At 45.7% G+C, this 11,318-nt stretch overlaps 2 protein-coding genes across 2 annotated transcripts; one reads left to right on the top strand and one right to left on the bottom strand.

Annotated features, from left to right (window-relative positions):
• The first annotated feature begins 165 nt into the window (after positions 1 to 165).
• On the top strand, positions 166 to 3,208 carry gpr75 (G protein-coupled receptor 75). Its single transcript, XM_084021370.1, has 2 exons — positions 166 to 499; positions 879 to 3,208. The coding sequence occupies exon 2, from the start codon at positions 1,002 to 1,004 to the stop codon at positions 2,643 to 2,645; it is 1,644 nt and encodes a 547-aa protein (XP_083877496.1). The 5' UTR covers positions 166 to 499; positions 879 to 1,001; the 3' UTR covers positions 2,646 to 3,208.
• A 777-nt stretch (positions 3,209 to 3,985) lies between these two features.
• On the bottom strand, positions 3,986 to 8,753 carry erlec1 (endoplasmic reticulum lectin 1; the record flags this gene model as incomplete). Its single annotated transcript, XM_084021005.1, is given in 15 exon segments — positions 3,986 to 4,865; positions 5,431 to 5,506; positions 5,641 to 5,718; positions 5,809 to 5,933; positions 6,306 to 6,365; positions 6,446 to 6,607; positions 6,702 to 6,843; positions 6,942 to 7,165; positions 7,269 to 7,315; positions 7,395 to 7,458; positions 7,551 to 7,628; positions 7,778 to 7,858; positions 8,339 to 8,443; positions 8,572 to 8,738; positions 8,741 to 8,753. Coding segments are annotated over 15 exon segments (1,494 nt in total). The 3' UTR covers positions 3,986 to 4,793.
• Between the last annotated feature and the right edge of the window lie 2,565 nt (positions 8,754 to 11,318).

Raw genomic sequence — 11,318 nt, 5'->3', positions numbered from 1 at the left:
TGGAGGGTTTACTGCAGTGATTTTATGTGACGTGTTAAAATATGATGTAACGGCCACTTTCATATCTTGTGACTTGTGTAGTGAACCACGGTGTAAAGCGGTATTTCTCGCCGTGAGATGATTCTGGATGTTGGGGAGAGAGATCTTCCAGATGGACTACTTGAATGCAGTGCTCATGCTCATGCCCAGATACGTAGGCAGTGACTTCATACTCGTTTTTCAGTGCACGTCCATTGGCCGCCGCTCCAGTAAAAGAATGGATACGTCGCCAAGAAAACGAATACGCTGTCATTTATTTGCGCCGTATACGCGTTAAAAAAAACCACAGACATGTAAGGAAACGTATTTTATGTTAACGCTCTGTTTTACGTGATCTATCGTTGAAATACGTTTTTTTTCCTCTCTCTCCAATGCCGCGGTGCGTTCACTTCCTAGATATTGCTTTAAAATGAAGATGGGCTGTATCAAGTGATGATGGACGCACGATCGATCACCGATGGTAGGTCCTATTTCCTCACCCTATTTATGATTTATGGGAAGTCGAGATTAAATAGGAAAACAGTGATGTACACACATTTTCTGTGGATTTCAGCAGACGCCGTGTGTGTGTGTGTGTGTGTGTGTGTGTGTGTGTGTGTGTGTGTGTGTGTGTGTGTGTGTGTGTGTGTGTGTGTTGGGAGGAGAGGGGGGAGTGAAGGTATAATTGGCCAAATGCAAAGGTGCATATAGATTGTGTCTACAGTGTGTATCACAGCTTCCTATTCAAAATGCACGTATTTAAACTCAATGACTGTGCGTTGTTCCCTTTCATCAGACATGCATGTAATGAAGGTGATGTGCACAATATGGCTAACACATGACTTTGTGTCCTTTTGTAGCACTCAACCAAGGTGGCAGCAATGGCACGAGCAGCATACTGTGACCGTGGTACACTCCTTCCATACAGATGAATCATGCTGAAATTGATGACTGTGGGATCCCTCTAAATTGTTAATAATACAATGAACACCACTGTTGCGCCATCAGACTTCGTGGATGTGCCGAGACATCACAACTTCAATGGCACCCTGGGCACGCAGACGCCATCGAGCTGGGCCGTGATCCACACCGCCACCTTGACCTTTTGCTCCCTCCTCCTCATCTTCATCTTCTGCCTGGGCTCCTACGGCAACCTCGTGGTGTTCCTGTCCTTCTTTGACCCGGTGTTTCGCAAGTTCCGCACCAACTTCGACTTCATGATCCTCAACCTGTCCTTCTGCGACTTGTTCATCTGCTGCGTGACCGCTCCCATGTTTGCACTGGTGCTCTTCCTGGACGCAGGTGGCGGGGAGGGTGTGTCAAAGAGCTTCTGCTTCGCCTTCCACCTGACCAGCTCGGGCTTCATCATCATGTCGCTGGAGACGGTCGCCGTCATCGCGTTGCACCGGCTGCGCATGGTTTTGGGGCAGCAGCCCAACCGCACCGCCTCCTTCCCCTGCACGCTGGCCCTCACCGCCCTGCTGTGGACGTCCAGCTTCACCATGGCGGCCCTCCTCACCATGCGAGCGTACCCGCGTAGAAACGGACCCTGCCTGCCCCACTTTGGCCTGGGAGGCGGGCAGGCCAGGGTGGTGTTGTACGTCTACCTGGCAGACTTTGCCTTCTGCGTCGCCGTGGTGTCCGTGTCCTATCTGATGATCGCTCGGACGCTGAGGAAGAACGCACAAGTGAGGAAGTGTCCTGTCATCACTGTGGATGCGACGTGCCCTCTGCCCCCGCCGCCTCTCATCGCCGCGGGCTTCGAGAGCATGCAGTGTGCTGTTCAAGACCCGTCTCTGTACCGCAACCAGACTTACAACAATCTGCAGAAAGTTCAGACACACTCTTACGTCAACAAGACCAGCCAACCTCTGGTTCCGGGGGCCGCCCAGGGGGCCACGTGCTGCCAACTGGTGTCTACGGTCAACCTGGCCACAGCCAAAGACTCTAAGGCCGTGGTCACCTGTGTCGTCATAGTGTTCTCTGTGCTGCTTTGCTGCTTGCCAATGGGAGTTTCACTGGCGCAGGACGTCTTGTCACCGGAAAGCAACTTTGCACATTACCAGTTTGAACTGTGCGGCTTTGTGCTCATTTTCCTCAAGTCGGGCATCAACCCCTTCGTGTACTCGCGCAACAGCGCGGGCCTCCGCCGCCGGGTGCTGTGGTGCATTCAGTGGGCGGCGCTGGGCTTTCTCTGTTGCAAGCAAAAGACTCGCCTGCACGCCATGGGAAAGGGCAGCCTGGAAGTCAATCGCAATAAATCCTCCCATCACGAGACCAACTCGGCCTACGTGCTGTCCCCCAAGCCACATAGGAGGCTGGTAGACCAGGCTTGCGGGCCCAGTCACTCCAGGGATTGTGGCGGCAGTCCAAGGGCAACAGGTGCACGCAAACCTCGGCCCCCGAGTACCTCCACACCTATCAACACCCGCATTGAGCCCTACTACAGTATATACAACAGCAGTCCCTCTGCAGGGCCCAGCTCCCCGACCAGCCTGCAGCCCGTCAGCTCTCAGACGTTTGCCTTCGCCAAGTCTTACGTAGCCATGCACTACCACACTCACCAAGACGCACTGCAAGACTTTGAAAGCACCTCAGTGCACCAGATTCCCATCCCCTCGGTCTAATCAAAGAGCTGCTATACAGAAAATAAAGGTTTGGACGATCTCGCCATGGCTTTTAATCAAATGTGAATCAAAGAGGAAGATGAAAACAGCCCATTTTATGTGTTCGGAAACTGTATTTACCTTTTGTTCTCTTCTACATTGAAAATACACATTGAGTTTTCTCGAGTGCAAAACCGAACGAACCAGTATTATAAGCCTTGCCATGAAACTAAAATCAAGCAATAGATTTGGAATGAAGGTTTCTGCTCCAAAAAAAAGGTATTCGCTGTTATTGAATCTTGTTTTTTCTCTGAACAGATATTGCATTCTCACATGAATCTGTGTTGCGCACGCATGTGCCGTTAGAACCCCGAGACTCTGAAGGTTTTCATTTCAGCCACAGGACTCCTCTCTCTGGCTGGAGCTGCTGAGCACCCAGACATGCTGCTGTAGTGTCGGGCTGCTGTGAAACGCCGTGCAGGCCCACATGGCTGTCCGTGGCATGTGGTTGCACTTTGATGAACTTTTTGCTTCTTAAGAGAAATGTATTTGTGAACCTCATACACTTTTCAACACAATAAATGTTTGGCAAGTTCAGTGGATCTGTTTATACTTTTTTAATCTATAGAGCTAAAATGACGTAAGACGATTGATAGAACATTTTTTGTTCAAGCCTTTCAAATTAGAGTATTAAGTGCTTTTATTTGTGATCGTAAATTTAATATCATAGTTTTTTGGTACATTTGAAGACTCACTGTGGGCTGTTTAAAAAAAATAATGGGCATTTTTCAGTATTTAATATAATTAATATTTTTTTAGACAAAACGAATTAATAAAAAACTGAAAGATTAATCAGTAGTGAAAATAATTATTAGTTGCAGCTCTTGTGTGACCATGTCACTGGCTAATGAAATGATCATAATGCTTGTTGTTTGATAGTATATTAGGCCTCATGTCTGCTGGTGTAAAATGTACCTTAAATTGCACTAATTCTGTTTTTTACAGATCCAGTGGAGAATATTCTATACGCTTAGCGTCAGCACCCTCTGGTGGCCTTGAGTGTACCAATGCAATTTAACCCACTAGATGTCCTACAAAAGGAGGATCACACTTAGTTCTTTCCAGGAGGAAAATGACAGACGTATTATTTTGCATGTGCTTCTCATGGCTCAGGCAAATGTTACGTCTAAAGAAATTAGTTCACTTAATGACCAACAAGAAAAACACTAAATGAAAACACTATTTTTGGAAAGGCGATGGCGACTAACATCCATATATACTCATTAAGAAAATACATTTATCTCCAGTGTCCTTGCATCTCTGTCAATTCCTCCCTCTGTGCAGTAATGCAACACCATAGATGAGGTTTCATGTCTTAGTTTTATTCTTCTTTGCTTCAAATGCATTGGTTCGTATCCCTGTGATACAGCAGTGATCGGGATCCCAGTGTGCATCTTCAGAAAACCACAGAATACCTCTAACAGGAACCCACAGACATTCGGTACATCCAACAAACTTAAAGGAAATGTTTAATCAAGCATTCACTGTTGTTGCTATTCCACAGCACCCTCTAATGCATAAGTTACACTCATCCTGTAATTCAACACGATACCCATTCTCACTGCTTGCACGTGTGCTTTTGCCCCTCCCCCTCCCCTTTACAGTACAAGTACAAATTTCCACAGTCAAGCAGCTAATATTTTCATATCACACACACTCACAAATAAACTTCAAAGACAATAAAACCACCGCGAATTATCCGATTCCTCTGATGATTGTGAATCCCCTGATTCATCACTCCTCTGCCGGCAATTAATCAACACACAGTGAAGCGTAGATATGGAGTACAGGCAATAAATCCACTGCCTTGTGGAGTGAGGCGTCGCTACCGATTCACTGCGTTTTCACAAAGTCTGAGATAGCCTGCTGGATCACCGATGTAGCGTTGCACAGATCGGGGCCCTGCTCCTACAGGCTACGTCAAGTCCAGCCTCAGGGTCAAGTTTAACCACAGTTTAACCTCCATATTGGGCTTTTAGCGCAGTGTCGTGGGCATTTCTTCCTCCAAACAGGCTTCTGTTTCATGATAAGTGTCCTCTCTCTTGAAATTTCTCCTCTCCTCTCCTTCTGTCCTTCATGCGCTGTTGCCATCATATGGTCTTTGATAGTTTAGCTGGAGATTGACAGTAGTCCATGTTCATCAGCAGTGTCAAGAATCCTGCATATGACCGGAGACTCAACCTTGGGGGGGATAAAATTAGATAAATATCAATCACCACTGAATATGGTGCCAGTCATCTCGTATCTGCACACAGCCAGCACAGTAAGTTATAAGAACTGGTGATCGACTGAAAATGGATGTTTAGAGACAAAACAATGATAGTTTGGAGCAGAAAAAGCCGACCGCTGATTAATCAGCTGTAAAAATGCTGAATTGGCAAAGCTTTAACCTGCATTTTCTAACCCTAGGGATAGAGTGGAGAATTACTTTCTCAAAAGAATATCAGACATGATCCAAATATGAAATATCTAAAACATAATTTGACGTTTTATGTACTTTACGGCCGGAACACACTGTGTAATGAAAACAAACTATGCTTCTTCCCACTTTGTTTGTTTTTGGTGGACAAAAAAATGCAAGTTAGCTTTGCCCAAACACCCACATGTTGGATTGTTGTCGGACTTTCCTTTTATTTAGCTCTTAAAACTAACATGGGGGTTAGTGCTCTAGCCAAGGCTCAGCTTTAACCTGATCCACCGTTACCAAGCATGCATTTGTGTTCCAGTGACTGCGAGGGTTGCTTACCCCGAGGATGTACTGACAAGTCTGCGGCTCCAGCATATAGACGGTGACGGCATGGGGAGACTCGGACTCCTTACATCTGACAAAGAGAAACGAGACGAGTGAATCAACCAGGAAAAACATCTGGTTCCGTTCTTACTCATGTTTGTGATGCAGGGCAGTGACAGTGAACCGGTACTGCGGTTCCTCCCCCGCCCACGACTGTTGACTCACTTCAGCTTGACAATGACCTGCCTGGGCTTCCCTGTCAGATCGCACACATCCCCGTGGCCATAATAGTGGGAAACCAACCTGTCAAGAAGCAGAAAAATGATACGAATCAACAACAATCTTTGTTTAATTTGGATCCCAGTTAGGCTTTCAAAAGTATGAATGGCCTACTTGACTTTCTGCAGTCCATCATCTCTGAGCTGGTAGGATCGGGCCACGTTCTTCTTGGCCCACTCGGTGTGCTCCATGGCGTTCCAGTTCCCCACCACCACGGTGTTCTTCCCTTGCTCTTTATCCTGGAGCACCAAACAACACTTTCATCGCTGTACGAGTGCAATCTAACAATACTCTCACATAGTCAATGAAAATAAGCCACTTATGCATTTACAAATGTTCCGTTTGCTATTTTTATTTCTCTTACATACTAATTAACTGCATATCTTTGGGTTTTGGACTGCAATAAGCAATTTGAAGACAGCCCCCAAGGCTTCAGGAAACCTATTTTTCAACATGTTGTCGACCAAATGATTAATTGAGTAGATAATTGGTAAATTGATGTATAATGAAAATAATTTTTTGGTTGCAGCCCTTCATTTAAACAGGTTAAACAGATACTAGGAGTACATTAGTATCCATACAGACACACAGTAGCAAGTAGGGACCTTTACCTCGTGGTACTGATGGACATGCTTTCCGTAACAGAATTCATATTTCCACCACCCTACCCCCTGAAACACACACATTAAGATGATTATATGTCACCGAATGGTTTATTAAGCTCAGGTGATATATGTGGAAGATGCCTCACCCCATGCAGACAGTAGGAGCCACTGAGGAACTCCTTGATTAGCTGGTCATCCGTCAAACGAGAGATGTGAGTGGTGCCGACGGTGACCTGAGACTGCCCTCCGACCGTCATCGGTTTGTGAGTGGAAGTGAAGGCCTCCTCTCTCACTGGTGACGTGTCCTCCTGTAACATGTCGAAGACAGAAATTAATACGGTGTCGTTGGTACACGCGGTCCCCAGCTTTCCCCCCCCTCGGTCATTATCGTGAATGTCCCACCTCTCTGGTCTCGGCGGTGGCGCTGAAAGGCGGTTTAAGCTGCTCCTCTTGCTCCTTGTCCATCTGGGTTAGCCGCTGAGGCTGCAAAGGGGAGCCGGCCAGGGCCTGGCAGAAGATGGCGTTCACAGGGGAGGACTTGAACCTGCAAGGGATTTTTGGTCAAGTTTTAAAACACTGACCCACAGGACATACACATAATTCTACTCCCATGGGAAAACGGGACCATGCTGAGAGATCTACCTGTATTTCGGATGCGCGCAAAGCAGCGGCGTCAACACCACGACCTCATATTCACAGGTAGTGACCTCAGCGACCGACAGGATCTCATGCTTGGCCTCTGGATGACAGACGTACAGCACGGCCGAGGAGCGAGCCTCGTTCTGTTTCAGCACACAGGGAGTCCCGTTACCCATCTCCAACGAGAAGAAGGGAGTCAGCTGACCTTCTATGTTCTTCGTGGGTACCTGGACACCGGTGGAAAGGGTCAACAGAGAAGATGGCAAAATGTGGGACTTGAACCCGGGCAAATGTGGTTGGTTAGCGCATTTTCATAAATATTATTCTTACTTCAATGTCAGCAGCTGATTTGACATCGTCTGCCTCCTCAGCTTTATCTGAAATAAAATAATGATTTAGCTGAGCACAATAAATAATACGTATTAAAAATAGTAATACCATAAAAATCACATTCACCTGTCTCTGGTGACTGGCTGCTCTGTGCCATATTCCCTAGAAAGTACTCTTGAACACTAATTTTCTGTAGAAACACACACAGAGTACATACTGGACTCAGTGCTGGCTTCCAATTCGTGTCATCTGACAATTATTTGACCCTCTCCACACACTGACCTGGCCGGTCTCCTTCTCTTCATGATACTGTCTTATATGCTTCCCGTGGCACACTTCATACGTCCAGTACGACTCAATCTGCAATTTCAGAAAAGGCAAACGGCAAGTTTAGATATAATTTTATCACAGCAGAAAAAAAAGTTTCGGTCATGCTTTGCTGAACACCGTTTCAGTGTCGCCACAGATACCAGCAGGGAAATGAGATGAAACTAAGAAAAACGTCTCACTCTGTAGGAGCAGCTGCTCCGTTTGAACAGCGGCTCCAGCAGTTCACCTGGACTGGGCCCCCCGTACTCCTTATCATCATCCTAAAGACACAAGAGACACCAAACAAGCTGCGTTAAGAGGGGTGGTCAAATGACTGGCTCTTGTTTAAAAACCTGCCTGATCATACAATAACTGTTGCTTGCCCTATTGGTTTTTTTTAGCATGCATATCAGCACAGACATGATATAATAGATGGCCAAAGACCCACAAATGACAAAGTGTAACAGAAGATATGGGCCAGTCTATACATTGAAGATGGTGCACATCTAATAATAATAAATACATTTTATTTGTATTGCACTTTACATTTCAGCAATCTCATAGTGCTACAGAGCAGGTAAAACAATAAAAATGAATGCAATTAAAACAATTATTTAAAGTATCAAGGTAAAAAAAATAGATAAAAGGAGAACCTATAAAATACATTTAAAAAAAAGACATTTTTAGGTTTTGTTTAAAAACATCTTTCCCCCTAAACATGTCTGCAAAGTGATCTGAAGAGAAGAAATGCTTTTGCTTACATCGTCTCCGGACGCCAGGGAAGGCAGGAGACACTTATACTTCTCCTTCTCCGTTGTTGTCATGATGACAAAGTCATCCTCCTTGTAAAGGACCCCTGAAGCCGGCTGAAACCCACAGATAAACGTCCGTTACATTAGCATCGTGGATGACAGAACGCAGCTGCTCAGTTGACAGTAACATCCCTCCATCCTCTTATGATTAACGGGTTCCCCTTAAAAAAGAGGAGACATACCAGCGTGAATTCGGCGCCCGGCCAGGTGATTTTGAAAGGGACTTCATCCGTAAAGGAGGGATACCCGCCTCTGTTTGTCGAGACGCCGCTGCAGACCTCCAGGAAGCCCCCGAGAAACACCATCAGCAGCCCGACCATCATCTCTCCTGTCCGGCTGCTGAGCTCTACAGGCCGCTCCTCATGTAAGCTAACAGCCGTCTCAACTCACAGCGAACGACGACCTAAAAGCGCCCACAAAGTCCGAGCAGCTCCGGTTCTGACAGACGTAAGATAAGGCTGCGCGACACGGATGTCAATACGGCGCAAAATACAGGAAGTGAACCGTTTGCTTGCCACGTCGTGTTCCGCCTTGGTTTTTAGGTCTGAAAATACAGCAGCGCCCTCTGGCGGCGATACCGGGTATCGCACGAGAGCGTGAAATCTGCAAAGCAAAATATTCGACACTGGTCTTTAAACGAGAACTGGGAGAAACTGTTGAATTAAAGGGTCAATCTAGAAGATGTTAATTTAAATACATGTCTGTTACGTATTTATCTATTGTCGAATGAGGTAACACAAGGGTTATTGAGCCTATATGGCCAACTGATCAAATTATTGCAATATGAAATGTGTGTCTGTGGTGACATTCCTGGATAAAAAAAAGGCAAGTTACAGTTTTCCCTCTATGGTATACACACAAAATAGAAGCTCCTACAAATACTCCTCGTGAGATCACATAGAAGTTTGACATCACTTAGTAAATGTCTACAAGTCAGCGAGACATAGAAAATGGCATTGTTGAACTGCTGTTTTTTTTTGTTTTAAATGTTCATTTCAAAGTGACTCCAGTTGTATATGTAACTCAGCTGTTTTATAAAGCGCTATGGAGGAAGACATGAGTACACATGTTGCTGCTGTGTTTATTGCTAACATCTTTGGCTGTTTGGAGCGAATAAACAAGACAAATGATGCCAAATATGATACCGTGAGACAAAACATGGTGTTTTATATCTTTGTTATAGTTTTCCTACTGCTGAACTACTGCTTTTCACTGGGAGCCACTGAAATTAAGCAACAACCTGATGCCCAACACTCATCGGCGTTGAGCAGTTCTCTACTGCTTTCAGCTCTCCAATGGTATGACGCAGGAGCAACACGACAATGGCAACAATAGGGGTGAGAAAAGACTCACCCACCCACTCGCTCTAATGTTCAAGGATCCGGGAGGGTCGGATCTGCTGTCTCCATTCTCCCGGATCACTTGCTGCTAACACCAGGCACTACAAATTATAATGATCGATTGTTTCACTCCCTACTCCCTCTATAACCTGTAAAATCACATTTTAACATACCGCAGCTGACCCCTAGTAGTAGCTGCCATGAGTTATCACAGACAAGAGAAGGTGGTTCAGTGTTTGCCGCGGGGACTGACTGAAATCAGTACAGACTGTAGGAATAAGAGATCCCGACCCATCCTAGCCCAGTTAATCACTCAGTGTCAACCTCCGCTGTAGCCAAGCAGCAGACGATTCGCTGCTGTGGATCACTAGAACTGCCGTCATCGTGCGAACCAGTGAGTAGATTAGGGAGACTTCAGACTCAGATTCTCTACTATAGATCAGGGAAACTTTAACTCAGATTCACCACTGGGGAAACTTGATAGCAGGAAAGAGCAGACCGATACTCTATTTCTATGGATACCGACTCAAGCGACTCGTTAACTCAGAAATTTGCACACTGAGTCAAGTTTAGCACCCTTTCGATAACAACTGGCCACGTTGGCCGTTTTGTTGCTTGAGTTGCTCGTAGTCGACTACCAGCAATGGGATCTGGCTAACAGCATTTTTTAGACAGAATGGAAGAAGGAGAATCAAAGACATATGATTGGTTGACGCGTCGTGAGCTCAACTATGATTCATAATGCGTGAAGCGTCAGGCCTTTATCTTGGAGTGTGGAGTAAAATTAAAAAAGCTGTGTATACGTAAAATGTCCACCTATGGCAACTTTGTATTTAAAGCCTCTAGGATGTAGTTTTATAATACATTCATATGATTCATACTGCTTTGAGCTGTAGGGCCACATGTGAATTTAGTTTAGTTCAATCTCAGAATCGGACTAATCTCTGAGTAATAAATGGCTGACACACACACACGCACACACGCACACACACACACACACACACACACACACACACACACACACACACACACACACACACACACACACACACACAGAGTATAATAGATCCCGTTGAGGAGCTGACTTACGGAGCATCTCCTGGATATTATGTCGGTGAATTATATACAGAGAGCAGCAGCTTTGTGCCAGTGTGCAGTGTCCTTAATCTTTTATCCTGTGACTGTGTTGATTCAGCACTGCTGTGTGCTGAATGACAATAAATATGTCGCCCCATCCCAACAGTTCACATGGAAACAGCTCTCAGTTTAGCAGGAAATTTAAAGCATGGACCTTGAAGATGTGTGCTGTTGCATTTCACTGTCGGGGGAGCTCCTCGAACTGGTGGAGCAGAAACCTGAGACAAGCTTTTTTCCCCTCCACCTGTTGGTGGAGCTGTTGATGTGAGAATATGCAGCACAGGAAGTGTGTGTGTGTGTGTGTGTGTGTGTGTGTGAGTGAGAGAGAGAGATTTTAACAGAGATTTTGAGACAAAGAGTGAGAGGATTAGGAGGAGAAAGGGATATGGAAGAACAGGGAAGGGTACAAGTGAGAGAACATCCCACTAGATCATCCATCCCCCCCCCCCCCC

The sequence above is a fragment of the Eutrigla gurnardus genome (assembly GCF_963514095.1).
Source record: "Eutrigla gurnardus genome assembly, chromosome: 11".
Classification (NCBI taxonomy): domain Eukaryota; kingdom Metazoa; phylum Chordata; class Actinopteri; order Perciformes; family Triglidae; genus Eutrigla; species Eutrigla gurnardus.
Note: the sequence above shows the minus strand (reverse complement) of the source record. Positions and strands in the feature narration are given on the sequence as shown.

What these genes read in the sequence shown, in the direction of transcription:
- gpr75 (XM_084021370.1), top strand. Translation starts at nt 1,002, where the DNA reads ATGAACACCACTGTTGCGCCATCAGACTTCGTGGATGTGCCGAGACAT.